This window comes from Alosa pseudoharengus, unplaced genomic scaffold, assembly GCF_046254945.1.
Source record: "Alosa pseudoharengus isolate Yale_2024_CS ecotype anadromous, Long Island Sound unplaced genomic scaffold, YU_APseudo_1.1 YU_APseudo_1.1_scf_9, whole genome shotgun sequence".
Classification (NCBI taxonomy): domain Eukaryota; kingdom Metazoa; phylum Chordata; class Actinopteri; order Clupeiformes; family Clupeidae; genus Alosa; species Alosa pseudoharengus.
Window position 1 is genome coordinate 9069616 of NW_027468881.1, and position 17912 is coordinate 9087527.

The 17912-nt window shown below is 40.1% G+C and overlaps 1 protein-coding gene across 3 annotated transcripts in view; it reads left to right on the forward strand.

Moving 5' to 3' along the window:
- The window catches only part of ptpn22 (protein tyrosine phosphatase non-receptor type 22), a 34219-nt gene that overhangs the window by 8676 nt on the left and 7631 nt on the right, over window positions 1-17912 (forward strand). For all 3 annotated transcript variants that reach the window (XM_076277242.1, XM_076277239.1, XM_076277241.1), the window contains exons 8-13: window positions 7163-7305; window positions 13064-13130; window positions 13224-13301; window positions 13424-13516; window positions 14401-14498; window positions 16912-17585. In XM_076277242.1, the coding sequence (XP_076133357.1) occupies window positions 7163-7305; window positions 13064-13130; window positions 13224-13301; window positions 13424-13516; window positions 14401-14498; window positions 16912-17585 (1153 nt within the window). The remainder of the gene's footprint in view (window positions 1-7162; window positions 7306-13063; window positions 13131-13223; window positions 13302-13423; window positions 13517-14400; window positions 14499-16911; window positions 17586-17912) is intronic.

Here is a 17912-nt window from a genome sequence, read left to right on the forward strand (position 1 = left end):
TTCCATGATAATAACTGTGAATAATAGTAGAGTGATAGCTCTCATATAGCAGAAAGCCCCAAATGCAATTTTTACACACTGTATGCTCCATTGCGAAGTGCAATTATTAATTAATAAAGTAATTATTAGGATTATCTTAATGTATTTTTACATTTGCCGTAGTATTGTCGATGGGTTAAGTAACACATCAAAGGGGTCCTTGGCCAGAACCTAGTGGTATTTGGGGGGCCTTGTCGTGGAAAAGTTTGGGAAACCCTGGCTTAGAGACACTCTACCTACCAGTTTTTTTTTTAAATCTTCACCTCATAGCAGCAGACGTGCTTCACATTGTAAATGCATCATTACTGTCTGGCACATTTACAAAAGTCCCTGAAAACAGCTGTTGTAAAGCTCCTTATCAAGAAGAATAGCTTAGATGCCACTATGCTAAACAACTACAGGCCCATATCCAATCTACCTTTTATTGGCAAAATTATTGAAAAAATAGTCTCTAATCAAGTAACCTTCCTAACATCAAATGGGTATTTTGATTACTTTCAGTCTGGTTTTCGGGCAAATCACAGCACTGAAACAGCTCTTATTAAGGTTTTAAATGACATACACCTCAATACAGATGCAGGCAAAACATCAGTCGTAGTGTTATTGGACCTTAGTGCAGCCTTTGACACTGTTGATCACAACATATTACTACACAGATAAGAGCGCTGGGTTGGACTTTCAGGTATAGTCATCAACTGGGTCAAATCATACCTACAAAGGAATTTGTTTGTTGCTATCGGAAACTGTACCACTACGCCAATGTCCTTGACCTGTGGTGTCCCCCAGGGGTCGATCTTGGGGCCACTATTATTCAACCTCTATATGCTCCCACTTGGACAAACCATCACAAACAATTTGATTTCCTATCATAGCTATGCCGATGACGCCCAACTTTACTTAGCTCCTTTGGCTAATGACTAGGGTCCCCTTGAATCTCTTTGTCAGTATATTGACAAGATTAACAACTGGATGTCTCAAAATTTTCTTCAGTTGAACTAAGAATAAACTGAAGTAATTATATTTGGTAAAAAAGAGGAAAGACTTAAGGTTGCCACTCTCCTTGATATTAAAGGGCTTAAAGCAAAGGGTACTGTTAGAAATCCTAGTGTCGTAATTGACAGTGATCTAAATTTAAACAGCCACATGAAAGCAATAACTAAATCAGCTTTTTACCACCTCAAAAACATTACCGAACTTAGAGGGCTAATGTCTAAACATGATCTAGAAAAACGTATTCATGCATTCATCTCCAGTAGGGTTGCAATGGGCTTTTCACAGGCCTTCCTAAAAAGACTATCAAACAGCTTCAGATGATACAAAATGCAGCGGCTAGGGTTCTCACAAAAACCACATTACTCCAATACTTAAGTCCCTGCATTGGCTCCCAGTAAGTCACAGAATTTACTTTAAAGCACTTCTACTTGTTTATAAATCACTAAATGGAATGGGACCAAATTACCTAGCAGACATGCTTCAGCAGTACACACCTTCCAGGTCTCAGGAGAAATTAGGGATGTCCGATATTGGCTTTTTTGCCGATATCCAATATGCCGATATTGTGCAACTCTCAAATTTCGATTCCGATATCAGCCGATACCGATGTCGATATGTGGGTTATTTTTCCTCAAAACTAATTTAGGTAACATCACATATCTCCTGTTGTGGAATTAACACAACATGCTGTTATTGTGATGCCCCACTGGATGCATTCTTGAATGCAACAAGGCTTTCCAAATGTTAACATTGTCTGTGCAAAATAAGAAAAATACTTCAACTTAATTTAGGGAAAAAGTGCCATGTTTATTTATTTTTTTTAAATTGTCTCAAACAACAGTTTGGATTACACTCTCCCTGAGATAATCGACAATGCCCACAACAAATAGGGCAAATTTGACTTCTTCACAAATGATAAAACATTGTACCTGAACAACTATGTGCAACATAGCAGAATGTAAAGCCAACTAAAATAACAGGCATAGTGTATGACAGGCTACCCTTTTTCTGTGTTAAATGAGCCTGCATTTGTAGGATGCTTCATGAACTGTTTCTTTAACTAAAACTCAATCACCTTAATTGAATGAATGCACAAATATGAGTCAATTACAATGTGGCAACTATACTGCACAATTTTGAAAACATTTGTTTGAGCTACAAAAAATACTTCAGGCTTGAGGTGAAGTACAAAAAGTACTTGTACCTGTGTCCCTAGCCCATTACTTGGGCTAATGCAATCATTTAAATTATAAACTGGGCTCAATCAGCACTGCTCTACATGAGCAACAACAAAGAGATGCAACATGAAGGTAGTGTGCAATAAGAACAAGGAAGGCACAAAGTTTCAGTCCAGACCTTCCAGAGTAGTAAACAAAGTCCTCCTTTAGTATTAGTCCAATGAACGGGGCTAAAAGACTGGCCTTCATAACGGGCCATACCCACAATTTGGCCTTCAGTTGGGCATATTTGGTAGGGGGCACAAAGGCCACATGTCAGGGCACCAAGGCCAAAGTTAACTATACAGTAGTAGGCTATTAACATGATCAAAGTTGTATTCACTGCAGTAGACCTGCATCACTGTATGAAACATTACAAAAACATAAAACATGACATATTACATATAACTGTAAATCATCTGATCATCTAATATTTTCAGATATCTAGGCTATATTTAACATTTATTTTATATTTGGCCTGTTATGAAATCATGTATTGAACAATTTAAGCACAGCTCAGCTTTAAGAAACTCAATAGATGCATGCTTAGCATTTTGTGATCATGAACTTTCACAAACTCTTATAGTCAGCTGTCCTCTGATTTACCGATATCTAGGCGACATTTGTAATATTTGTTTTGGCCCGTTATGAAATAATGTTGAACAATTTAAACACAGTGTAAAACTTAAATCCCAAATTTGGAGACATCCATGTATGTTGAAATTTACTGCAAATTCAAAACGGGATTAGTCTGGAACGGCTAACTGTACAGGGGACTGCTTTACACCTTTCTGTTCGGTAAGGTCTGCTGTTTATTCTGATATATGGTTTGTCATATGTTAAACGAAGGGTTCTGAAGTATTCCACCGAGATGAATGGGTAGGGAGATGGACGCAAAACCTTCGGTAGAATTTATGATTAAATTGACTGATATTATTTACTTTTCTCGCGAACCGTTCACCACAGCAATTAGCGGCTAACATCGTTTAAAAGCTGAGAAAAAGCTCTTTCATGTGATACTTGTGATGTCTGTGTGATGAGTAGGATGGGTTAATTTGGACGCACTTTCTTTCTTGCGCTGTCACTTTCTCCACTGCGTAATTTGGCCATAGGCCATAGGCTAAATATATATCCTATTAGTAGGACGCAAAGCAGAATATTTAAAGAAGGGGGCACCAAGGCCACCGTGGCTTGTAAACCTCTGATTTTCAAAGGGGCGTCACGGCCAACGCAAGGGGCTACTACGGCCACGAGCAAGTTTGTTACTGCAGCCATCCACGCTTGTTTGTATGCTTCAAGACGCAGATTGATGAGGTCATCATCTGTGCGCCGGTAAACGCTTCAGGAGCGCATAGGCACTATTTGGGTGTAACGCAAGCATTATTTTATCGGTTTTAAGGCAAAAAAAATCCGATAACGATATTAACAGATATTACATTTTTATGCTAATATCGGGCCGATAATATCGGACATCTCTAGGAGAAATACTTGTTAGTAAAACCTACTGTTAGAACTAAACATGGTGAAGCAACGTTTAGTTGCTATGCAGTTCAGCTCTGGAACCAACTTTCAGATGAGATCAAAGTTGCCCCAACTGTAGCCAGTTTCAAATCTAGACCAAAGACCAAACTTTTCTCAGATGCTTTCTGCTAACTGATCACTTATTTTTTCTAAATTTAAATGTCTCTAAATGTTTCTAAATCTGGGAAAGTCTTTCAGCTAAAATTTTAAAAGTTTCACTGTTTTTGTTTTTTGTTGTTGTTGTTTTTAATTACTTTTTAAACACTTTTCAATTATTGCCCTTTTATGCTTTTATGTACTATCACCTTGTGTGTTTTATGTTTTCTTTTTAATATTATTATTTACAGTGCATGAAAATGCACTGTACTGTTCTTCCTAGGCAACAACTTATTTTTCTTATTATTATTATTCCGCTTACCACTTTTTCCATACGCAATTTCTCTTCAACAGTTTAACTTAGAAACTTTGTTCAGACTTTGTAACGTAGGTCTTCAAACGGAGCAGGTTGCTATGTCTTTTCAACTTTGAAACTTTTATACTTTTTAAACTATTAAAGAAAAACTTTTTAAAAATCCCCATAGACTTAACATTGCCGATTATGACATCATAATACGGCCATTAAGCAATTAGAATCCTATGGCAGGTGTTCAGGCCACCTGCAGCCTCAGGCTTTAAGCATACAATCTGGGTCAATTAAGACTACACATCCTATTCAACGGTTTCCTCTGCCCAAAACTGTTTCAAAATAAAAGTTCTCACTACAATAATCCACTGTTAAACAATGTAACCCATTAAACAACTGAACTTTTTACATTCAACTTTTAAACTATCATTAAACTATCTATCTATTAAACTAAATGTCTATCAACAACTTTTAAACTATCTACATTCAACTTTTAAACTTTTAAACTATATACATTCAACTTTTAAACAGTCTACTTTAGCCTATTATTAAACTATCTATTAAACCAGCTGTCTATCAACAACTTTTAACTTGTCATCAACTATGTCAACACTTGTCATCAACTATGACTCCTACCCACTGTAGCTAGTTAGCATGGTTAACATAGTTAGCATGTTAACATTGTTAGTATGTTTAACAAAACTGCTAAAAAGTATTAGCTAGGTTAGCTAAGTCACATGGTTTACATAGTTAGCATGTTAGCATTGTTAGCATGTTAGTTAGCATAGTTAGCCTAACTACTAAAAATGATAAGCTAGTTTAGTTAAGTCACATGGTTAGCATAGTTAGCATGTTAAGATTGTTAACATGTTAGTTAGCATAGTTAGCATAACTACTAAAATGATTAGCTAGGTTAGCTAAGTCACATGGTTAACATAGTTAGCATGTTAGCATTGCTAACATAATTAACATGTTTAGCAAAACTGCTAGAAAACGTTAGTTAAGTTAGCTAAATAACATGGTTAGCATAGTTAACATTGCTAGCATAGTTAGCATGTTTAACAAAACTGCTAGAAAACATTAGCTAAATAGCATTGTTAGCATTGCTAGCACTGCTATAAAACATTAGCTAAGTAGCATGGTTAGTATAGTTAAAAATCTTAGCATAACTGCTAGCAAACATTAGAGCCATTCCAACTTTCAGTTATCGTCAAATATCTACCTATACACAGCCATTAAACTATTTTAATATCAACATTCATTAAACTTCCAGTCTGTCAACAACTTTTAAACTATTTACCTTCAACTTTTAAACGGTCTACTTTAAAACTATCATTAGACTATCTATTAAACTAGCTGTCTATCAACAACTTTTAAACTATCTACTGTCTATCAACAATTTTTAAACTATCTACATTCAGCTTTTAAACAGTCTACTTTTAAACTATCAACTTTTATTAAGCTATGCAACCACCATGTCTATCCTAGCATCACCGTAGTAACCATCTCTGTATTATCTGTTTTAACTATACATGATATAGTTCACAACTTTAGCATTTTCATGCACTGGTAATTCCTTGGAATTGCATTTCTAGTTATTATTCTTCCCACCAAATTTCTGTGTCTAATTCAGCTTTAACCGTTTAACGTAGAAACTTGAAAAGGACACGTGGGGAATGTATTTTTCACTTTTGTAAACTTTATAATTTTTGAGATATTAATAAAAAACAAACTTATTTTTCCCCATAGACTTAACATGGGCTGATGACATCACAATGGGCTAATTTTTAACATGATTTGCACCTGTATCAACCTCCTAGCTGCTCACTACTAGGACCCATCAAAGGGCCAGTTAAACTGATTGCACCTGTATCAACTGCTTTCTGCTTAACTAGGCCAACTCTCTCTGTGTCTCTCCATTCTACAAGGATATAAGGCACATTCCATCCAACTTTCTATCCATTCATCCTCTTCAAACCATTCACTCATCCACCCATTAAACTATCCACCAACATCCATTAAACAATCTGCCTATCAACATCCATTCAACTTTCTGTCTATCAACATCCATTACACTATCTAAATTCAACTTTTAAACTATATACTCTGTCTCAGGCTTTAAGCATACAATCTGGCTCTCTTAAGACTACAGATTCTGTTCCTATTTCCTCTGCCCACAACTGTTTCAAAATAAATGTCCTCACTACAATAATTCACTATTAAATAATTGTCAGTTGTTAAATAATTGTCAGTTGTTATCAACTATGACTCCTGTCAACTGTTTCCAAATAAAAGTTTGTTTTGCATTTTATGTTAATATACAGTATGTTTATATTTTCATGCACTGGTAATTTCCTCGAAATTACATTTTCTAGTTTATTATTATTCTTTACTTTTAAAACTATTCTTTGATTTTTGCCCTTCTATGCTTGTATCAACTATTCCTGTTTGCTTTTGTTTATGTTAAAGCACATTGAATGACCTCTGTGTATGAAATGCGCTATATAAATAAAGTTGACTTGACTTCAGGGCAGGCGAGCAGCACTGTGTACAGGTCAGGAAGACCAACAGACAGACAGACAGACAGACAGACAGACAGACACACACACACACACACACACACACACACACACACACACACACACACACACACACAAAGATAGCCTACCCTGAGTCAGACGCCCACAGAGTTTCTGTTTTTCATGATGAAACCAACAACATGAAGAAACTCAAGCACAACACGTCCACTTACTTTTCTCTTTTTGTCTCACAATATGATCCATGATTTGGATTTTTATGTGTATTTCAAAACATCGGATTTGAACTTGAAGAGTTGAAGAGAATTTCCTATGTTTTTGATCTGACTCCTTTGGTGTTTATACAGTATATCTGTGTGTGTGTGTGTGTGTGTGTGTGTGTGTGTGTGTGTGTGTGTGTGTGTGTGTGTGTGTATGTGTGTGTGTGTGCGTGTGTTTGTGTGCTTTGATAGGCCAGCCGCACAATCAGGCAACTGCACTACATGAACTGGCCGGACCACGGCGTCCCAGACTCCATCCCTCCCATTCTGGAGCTACTACAAGAGATGCGTGGCTACCAGGACCATGAAGACATACCCATCTGCATACACTGCAGGTACTCATGCCAAACACACACACACATTATAATTCTTTATTTCAACCCACCAGTCACAGCAGGGATCCAAACATGTCTAGAGGAAAAATATAGTTGTGACACACCTGTAATGGGTACAGAAAATATCACAAAACCACACGCCTATAACAGTTAATAAAGAGCAGATTTTTTGCCAGCTGGTTGGATTTTGTCTTATATAGGCCTGCTATATGTTGTAACACACACCTTGTTAGGTTGTGAACATGCCCCAGACTGTCAAATGTCAATATTAATAAGCCATCTAAAGCACATATGGGAATTTCATCATTTTAGAGACAAGGCCACTTGGCTTTCGGGTTGGTTGGGCATATTTGGTGGGGGGTACAAAGGCAACATGTAAGGGCTTTGAGGCCAAAGTATATGGGGGTATGAGAGACTACTTTAGTGATTGGCTGGAAACATTACCACTTTTTGAAAACCATAGAAGAAAACTGCCGTGAAATTCCAGCCCTGGGATAGGCTACTCAGTCATCTTGTTATAAAAGGCTATGTCCATATAATAGTCATAGACAGCCTCTAGGATTCACACTTCCCTTCAATCTCCAAGAACAGGAGTGTCAGGGATTTTACAAAACACATCGTCAGAGCTGTAAAACCAATCTGGTAATATGTGTGAATGTTGTACATGGGCACATTTTTGGTGGTAAAACAGTGATGGCCATGAGGTCAACAATATGGTCGTGACGTGCAGTGTCCTTTGTACATATTACAATCGTTTACAATATGGTCAACTGATTCAGTGTGCTGGTCAAAAAAAGAATGTACGCAGTGTGGATGGTGGTTTTCGGGGTACCATAACGCAATGTTGTATTTGGTTGGTAACGCCTGTAGTCTGTAAAGCAGACAACGTCTTCCCCTACAGCTGCATTTCTGTTCATAGAATGAGAGACAGAGTAGTCTGCAAAGTAAACACGGCAAAAAATGAAATCTAACAAAGTGTTATTAATCTTATATTTAGATCAAAAAATATATTTGGTATTGATCTCGATATAAGATGAATAACACTTGGTTAGATTTTGTTAGATAAGCTGTTTTTGCAGTGAAGAGATGCCAGCTTTCCCTGCATTTTTAGTCCAGTCCAGTGTCGTTTTGTCTCCATGTGTTTAAGGTTGAGCAGGAGTTTCCTTGCTGTTGTGTTCTGAAGTGTGCATTGTGATTCACTGTGGCAGACAGTTGCTTCCACAGCAACAGATGGGTCTGTAACCACTGCGTCCGATACCTTTGGTGCAGAGTATGTTTTCTTGTGTCCATTTTAGTTGATCAACAGTTCTGTTGCACTGGTCATTTAGGTCCAACCAGTTTGAACGGACTCCATACCTTGCAGTTTGTGTGTGTCTACTGTGCCATACTTTTCCTCCTAAAGCCTAAAGAGCTGTTTTGGTCAGCTTTGGCCAGACGGACCTTTTTCTTGCTGAGGTCCAATTGGATGGAAGCTCTGGCTAGTTCTCTCATTGTCATTGTTAAGTATGCTAATGAGGTGTGTCAGCCTTGTAGCAGTGTGTAGGTCCATTCCACATTTGGGACCCCAGCCCCCATTCTTTATGTGTGATGAAGATTATTACGACCTCAACCGTTTTATTGTTCATGTCCCGAAATTTTGTGAGATGTACACATTTGTAAAGTGATGTTGCATTTTTGCCAGGCCCACTTTTCTGATGGCCTCTAGTGTCCTTACTACTGGTAGGGGAGAGGAGTTGATGAGATGGATTCTGTTCTTGCACGCACAGGTTAACTCCTGTACCTGTTTACAGTACCTCACTCACCTGCCATGTTGAATTTATGGCCTAGATAGATGTATGTCTCATGGCCAAAGTAGACCCTTAAAGGCTGTCTCTTAACTGAAAAGAGAGAGAGGGTGGGGGTGGGGTTGTCAGATAGATAGATAGATAGATAGATACTTTTGATCCCCAGGGGAAATTCAAGGTCTCAGCAGCATACAGACAACACATACACATTCTTTAACGGTCAGGTTTGGATTTGTATCAGTGGTTGCCACACATACATACACACACACACACGTACACACACACACACACACACACACACACAAACAAAGGCACAAACAAAGGCAGAGATTAATTTGCAAGTACAAACAGACTCTCTCTCTCTCTCTCTTTCTCTCTCTCTCTCACACACACACACAAACACACACACACCCACACACACACACTGCAGATACTGACCAAATGTTCATACCAACCACACTTGATCATGTACGGTAAAATGAGAGCTTGTCCATTTCTAACTCGTTCCACATACACAATCTCACACAGGAAGTATATTTTTGTTTGAGAGTGTGGTTGACCAACAGCGCTACCTTCCTGTTCTCAGAGCACATTCATGACGTCGGACTTCACAGCCTACTGCCCCAGCCCCTCACCATATTACCTTTGTATCGTCCACTGAAAATACTGAACTCAACCCTGCTGTAGTCTGTTCTACACCCAACACTGTCCCAGTGTTACTAGCCATAGTTGAGTTGTATTACACAGCGATGTGTTCCAATCTGTACTTTTTGAAACGCTCTCTGGACAGAACCAGTGCTTCTTCACGTATGGATTTGTGCGGTAGCCTCATCTGAGCACATGGCTAGAGAAATACTAATGCCTCAATCAAAGCCCCTGCAAGGGCTCAGTGGTTACGGTTCGTGGTCCCTAAATAGCATTAGTAGTCTGATTGCTTCAGCTGTGCGAGGCCCAGGAGTGTTTACTGAACATTGTGAGCGTCAACTCAAGTATGTGTGTAGGCTACGGTACAGTATGTGTGTGTTTGTACATGGTACCATGTGACTGTAAGCATGTGTCCTAATGTGACTGTGTGCTAGCAGGGGCCTTTTTTGAGGGGTATGCAACAATAATTTTGGTGCCCCCCCCGCATTGTTACATCGCGAGACTTTCTGTCTTTGAGGCCGTCGGCCAACCTGCTCAAAGTTGCAAGGGTAGTTTTACCGCTCACAGGTGCTATGGGGAAGCGAAACGGCCACCATTCAACCCGAAAAAAGTCATATAACCATTTAAATGACCCTGAAGCTGTTCAGTTAAGGTAAATTAAAAGCTAAAAAAACTGCATAGTTCCCCTTTAACATTTAAATGATAACAAATATGTACGCTTGACAGGGAAACAGTCTGGCAAGTAACGTTCAAGTAGATCTAATGGCAAACATCAGCCCCCGATCTCTCGATTACAAGAATAACGCAAACAATGCCGAATCTATTTAGGTTTTTATTCTGATTAATCACATCTATGATAATGGACAGATGAGCAATGGTGCCTAGAGCCATAGAAAGATAAAGTTGCGACACTCTTTGATGTCACCACAATACGATCAATAGTTTAAAAAAAAAAAAAAAAAAAGCTGAATAGCTGTATCACGGGAGGGTGGGATGTATTTCTGGTGCTGGAGGGCGTAATTTAGTAACTACTAAGCTACTGACTATACTATAGGGGCCATAAACACTTCTCGAGTGAGAGAAAGTGGAATAGAACATTATGTCCAATATTCCAATATGTGGTTTAATGTTCTGCATTTCTCATTAGTGGGTCACTTTGATACTAAAAGTATGATTCTATGTAATGACTGTATGATATCTGTACTGTCCCTGTGTATATCTGTGTGTGACTGTATCTCGAGATAAGCGGGAATATTATGACTTTGCAGTGTTTCACTGTTCTGCATGGCTGCGTCAGTAGCTATCTGCTCTGGATTGCCAGGTTGCCACTAATCAGGGTCTGATTCAGTGTAGTCCACGTGAGATGGGATGACCAACGCCATCTCCCGTCAGCCTGGAAGGATACTTAAACCCTAACTATTTCCTTGTCTAGTAAGAGCAGCTGATGGATCTTTAGGTGAAGTCATGCTTTCTCTCCCTTGATGTGCATCATTGTGAATAAACTCTGTTCCTGATATTTCATACTATTGGTGTGACTGGGTCTCTATTCATCTGTGGTATTAAAATTACCATCACGAGGAAGTTAGCAGTTTGCAGTAAAGCTACTCCTGAAAGTTCCTTCTCTATTTTGACTCTCTATCTATCGATCCAACAGACTACTCGAACACATCGAAAACATTAACTGCATTATTAATGTCATGTACATAATAGCAACAATAGCCTAATAATCATAATAATAACAATAATATAAATATCTAGTAGATAGATTTCTGGGCCTATCCTTGGACTAGGGTGGGGTGGAGCTTGTGGGTGGGCCCTATGACCCCAAAGTCTGACATCACTGGGCCTCAGGTCAACGAAGTTTGAGAAAGGCCGTAGTATGTCCTAGTGCAGTGGTTCTTAACTGGTCTGGCTTTGGGACCCACAATTTCCCATGTGTAGTAAGACATTTTGGCCTTAAAGGTGTTTCCATTTAAGTACAGGCTATATTCAACCATTTACTCTTTTGGTGTGGTCTGTGCAAAGCTGAAGAAAGAGACGCTGCTGTAAGCAGAAAGTGAAGGAGAGATTTATGAGGTAACAACTGTGGAATTCCATGTTCAAGGTGTTTGCGCAGCCATGCTGAGTGTGTGAGTGTGCAGTCCTGCTGTGTGTGTATGTGCAGCCATGCTGAGCGCATGGGTGCAGCCTTGCTGAATGTGTGTGCGTATGCCATGATGTCTGGATGTATGTGCGTGTGTCAATGCTGTGTATGTGTGTATCATGGCTGGGTGTGTGTGTGTCCTCGAAGGAGGCTGGGTAGGCCTCTTCTCGACGGCTGGCGCCCTAAGACCTTATTTACTGTCTTGGGGTCAATCTTGACTGAATTCCATGGCCCTTGGTCGTTATGGGATACAGCCTTATAGATATGGTTGACTCTTGGGTAACTATGTCGTAAACAAGTTTGCGTACCATTAATGGAGATGTCATGTCTTGTCTGAACTGTCAGTGAAGTATAAAAAGTGTTTCCCTGTTTGTAACATCAGACTGCGTCTGTTAGCAACACGACGTAGGTCTCCGGATTCGTGAATAAAGCTCTCTGAGATTTCTGACTTAACTCCTGGCTGACTGAGACTTCATTTCTGAAACAATCCCTAGACAAATTTCAGTTCCTACACATGTTCATAAAGTCGCGAACCATATATTTTTTTAGCAAGCCAACGATATGTTTGGCATTACATTTATCAAGTCTTCAACTCCTGATCACTTTTCAAAGTTGCTCAACAGGTTTGACTTTGACATTTTAGTTTTGATGGTTTCATGCTTTCATGTGACAGCAATTGACTGCACACCACAGACTGGGGTTTCTGTTTTATTTTGTCCTCAATTTAAGTGAATCCATATCCTAACCTACTTCAAATATTCAGGGTCACAGCCTACTTGCGTTTACCGCTAAAATTATGTCTAACATGACCTGTCACATAAACATTGTCTATGTCAATGTCAATGACTGACATTGACTATGAATAAAGTCTATGAAAAAAAAGGTCCAATATTAGATCATTGAATTATTAATATATATTTTTTTTAAACCACAAGCTCCGCGACCCACCCAGAACGGTTCAGCGGCTCACTTTTGGGTCCCGAGTGTTTTTGAGTTTTTGAGTGCCCTTGTGTGACTGTGATCTCTGCTAGTGTGTCCTAGTACTGTGTGCTAGTGTGTCCTAATGTGACTGACTGCTAGTGTGTCCTAGTACTGTGTGCTAGTGTGTACTAATGTGACTGACTCTGCCAGCGTGTGCTAATATGTATGGCTCTGTGTATCTGTCTCTCCTCTGTCTTGCTTTTAGTGCTGGATGTGGAAGAACAGGAGCATTGTGTGCAATAGACTATACCTGGAACCTACTGAAAAGACAGGTAAGTCCCCCCTAAAAATAAATTAAAAAAACACCCCTCCTTCTGTGTGGTGCGTGATGTCTTGTTTGTGTTATTGTTGTGTGTGATGGGCAGTGCATCCCTGAGAACTTCAGCATCTTTGACTTGGTGCAGGACATGCGTACTCAGAGGCCTTCAGTGGTCCAGACCAAGGTAACTCTCCTCTCAGCACACACCTACTCAAACAGGTACAGACTCATAGGGGCTTCAGATCAGTCCCTTCATCTCTCTCACGTGTGTGTGTGTGTGTGTGTGTGTGTGTGTGTCCACCACAGGAGCAGTATGCGCTGGTTTACAGGGCCGTCCAGTTTCTGTTTGAGCACCACCTGGAAGCTCTAGAGTCCTCCTGCAGCCCAGAACCAGAGGAGGTGAGTGACACTGGGGTATTTTCATGGGGTGAAGGTTCAATAAACAGGTAATAATAAACTCTGGGGGCAAGTTCATGAGCCCCCATGTTAATGCCCCCAGAGTGATAGCTGCCTGGCAGCTCTAGTTGTTGGCTGCAGCAACTTGAGCTAGGTAGAACCTATTGGTTTTTTTTTTGGTTTTGTACCGACAGTACTCTGTGACCTTGAGAAACAGAGATCTACATACAAAATTGTGATCCTCCTTTAAATCTGTCTCTATGTTTCTCTTTCCTCTTTTCTTCTCTCTCTCTCTCTTCTCTCTCTATCCTCTCTATCAACCTCTCTCTCTACTGATCTCTCTCTCTCTTCCCTCTCTCATCTTTGTCTCAATCAATCTCTCTCTCTCTCTTCTCTCTCTCTCTATGTCTCTCTGTTGCTAAAATGTCATAAAGGAGTGTCCACTATTACCTCATGTACTCTTTGCAAATACCTACATTTCCCACACATATTTCTGTATTGCTCAGTGATTGCATGATATGTGGTACCAGGTAGTTCCACATGAGTGAGTGAGAGAGAGAGAGATTGAACAGATTTTCTTTTCTACAGTATAGCACTGATGAAGCTACTACTGTCCTCCTAATAACATTACCATTTATCCTTTTATTTTACCTGTTGTTCTCGTTCATTATTTCATTTTTATCTTTATAATAATATCAATGTAAAGTTGATTATTAACATGTTATACCTGTAGTTTTGGCATTACTTTATTCATTCATGCCAATAAAGCACCATTTGATTTGATTTGATTTGATTTGATTTGATTTGATTTGATTTGATTTGAGAGAGAGAGAGAAAGAGTAAGAGAGAGAGATTAAAGATTGAGGAGTTTGTGTCTTTCTTTTCAGGTCAATTCACCTCCATCCCCAATCACCCCTGACTTCAGTAGTGACCTATCAGACCTCAGTGAGACAGAGGTGGAACCTCATATAGAGCCTGGACCAAGGTAAGACACACACACACACACACACACACACACACACACACACACACACACACACACACACACACACACACACACACACACAAAACAGATGTTCCTGCTGAAACAGCCAATCCTGTAGTACAGATGCAGTATGGGTAGTGTTGACTCATTCCACTCTGTAGTAAACAGTGACATCAGCTCCAGAGCCTCAGCCCACTCCACCTTTCCACTCATCTCTTGTGCTTCTCTGTGATTCCTCATCATTCACTTACAATTTCAAAGGTCCACACGCCTTTGTAAACCTTTGGGGGTGAAGACTAGGCTATACTATCAAAATATTTTTTAATGTGCAAAATTAGTTTTAAACACAACTGAATCCAGTAATACTACGGTCAAACTTTATGTGGATAGTTCGCCCACAGATTATTTACAGGTGTGATTATTATCTGTTGGCACTCTGTTAACTACACGTTATAGTTATGGTTAAGGTTAAGGCTATGGTTTGAATTTGGTTAAGGCAATGTTCAGTAATTGTTCAACAGCAATTTTACATACTGAACTTGATTCTTAATATATGATCTGTTAAGTCTCTGTGGGTGGACATGAAGTGTTATAAACACTACCCTGCTAAAAAAAACCCAGCTAGAAACCAATTTATGCTGGTAGCTGGTTTTGGTTGTTCTTTGCTGGTTTTCTTCCAGCTCTTGCTGGTCTTTGCTGGTGTAGCTGGTTGGGCCACCAGCTGGATACGCTGGCGTGACCATCTGAGGAAGCTGGTCATGCTAGTGTGACCAGCCTGTCTTGTGGGATACAGCTGGTGCAAGATGGTCATGCTGGTGACCAGTCTGTCAAGCTGGTCATGCTGGTTTGCTAGAATGACCAACATAAGATGGCATGGCCAGTTAAACTAGCACTATAGACCAGCAACACCAGCTAAAATGACCAGCTTGAGGTGGTACGACAAGCAAAACCAGCTGAATTACCATCATAAGCTGGGAAAACCAGCTGAAGGTATGTTTTAACAAGAGTTTTGCTGGTCTAGCAGGTCAACCATCATAGGGTGGTCAAACAAGCTGGTCAATTTTTCTTTGTGAATGAATAATGTATCATAAATAAATACATGTTCTTCCTTAAAATACAGGGCAGGCAGATTTTTATTTTTAAAGGCCAGTTATTTCATGGGTCCAGAATACTATGCATCCTGATAAAGTGCCCTTGGTCTTTGGAATTAAAATAGCCCCACATCATCACATACCCTTCACCATACCTAGAGATTGGCATGGTTTTATTTCAGTTAGCCCATTAGTTTTGATTTGCATCAGGGCTTTGAACCAGAACTTTTTGCCAGTTGGTTCGTTCTGAACAGAAAACAGTATTTTAACGTTACCGGTTTTGGTTCCCACCTTTAAAATTGACGTTCCCGAACCGGTTAGAACAAAAAAATATTGTTCCTGAACCGGTTCATAACATTCCATGTCAGCTGTCGGACAAAAATATATGTATGCTTTCAAACTGGCTATTAATAGTCACAATATTGTCTTTTAGACTCTTTCCTACAGCAAACATTATAAAACACTAGGCCTCTGCTTTATACTGTACAAGCTGCACCAGTGTCTTCCTATAGCCTTTAGCCTGAATAATTTCCTGGTCAAACAAAAAATGCTGTCATATATACAGTATATTTTTGGTGGGTACTGTAATATTGGATTCTTGGATGCCTTCCCATTGTCTAAATGCCAAAATGAGGACTATTACGTTTTTTCCAAATAAATTAAAGCTGTAGCCTTAAAGTTAATGCTAGTTTTTTCCAACAATGTTTGTCACAGCCTAGTAAAAAGAGAAAACAGGTGAAATGAAATCATTGAGATTTGGCCTTTTGATTGCCTGCTAGTGGCAAGCTCTGTCTGTCTGCACTCTCCATCCATGCATTGAATGACAGGAGGTGACCCTCACCATTTCATTGAAGACACAAACCTTCCCAGGAACAAAAAAAGAACCGGTATTAACTGGTTACCACTATTTTAAAAAATCGTTTCTGTTCCGAAACATAAAAAAATCACAAAGTTTCTGGTTTCGTTTTTGTTCCTAGCAAAATGTCAAAAGTTTCTGGTTTTCGTTTTCGTTCCATTTTTGTTCTAACCGGTTCAAAGCCTTGATTTGCATTGAGCTCAATGAGCATATATATAAAATCCATGAGATTTCCAAAAGATGATTCTATACTCCTCTTTTTAGTCAACATTAGCAGAGGTGCCAATAATTCTGTATATATATATATTATTCACCTAAGAACTAGTATGGAGTTTTTTATTATTGTTATTTGTATGGAGCTTGCTCCATACTTACTTACTAGCATTTGCTCGCTCTGCTTCTCCTTTTGTGATTTCTGTTTTTTTTCTCTGTGCTGGTCATTGCAAAACGTTTGTTGTGTTGACAGACTCATGCAGCCTGTGTTGTGTATGGACGCCCCGATGACGAGGAGCCACCTCTCGCAAGAGGAGCCGGAAGCAATGCCCTCGTCCGCGGCACGCCGTCCTGATGACATCCTCCGTGCCATGGCGGTCAAGCCCCCCCGAAAACTCCGGTCGCCTACACCCGACACACACGACACCCAAAGCATCGGCCAAACACACACACCGAACAGCAACATGCACACCCCTGACCACCAAACAGCAAGGGTCACACATCATATCACACAACTCCCACACAGCAGACACTCAAGTGTGACAGACGACAACACACACCATGTAGCACCTTGCCAAGAAATCACACATACACAAATCCACCTACACGATTCACTCGCACAGCACCCAGTGCAGGTCACACACACACCACATATCCTCCAAATCCCGCTCATCCAACAGCTCACACACACTCAACAGAGAGCACACGTCACACAAACCTTGGTCATACCACACATGCCATACACCCCACCTGCTGAGCCTGCGTCCCCCCACCCCACCCAACTCTGTGTGACAGTAGAGGACCCCTACTTCAGCCCTGTGGCGTCCCCGACGGGAGTGGAAAGCTTGACCGCCGATCACTGCTTCAGGCCACCACTGCTTACGGTCAATGAACAACCACTGCAGCACTGCTCACAGTCACACACAGGTCTGTTCACACACACACGCACAAGCGCTCGCGCACACACACACACACGCACGCACGCACATACACGCACGCACGCACGCACGCACGCACGCACGCACGCACGCACACACACACACACACACACACACACACACACACACATACACACACACACACACAGATCTGTTCACACACACTTGCACATACATACACACACACACACACACACTCACACAAACACATACAAACATATACTCACACAGGTCTGTTCACACTCACAGTGTTAGGTCATCTGTATACACACACGTACACACACACACACACACAGACACACGTACACACAAATAC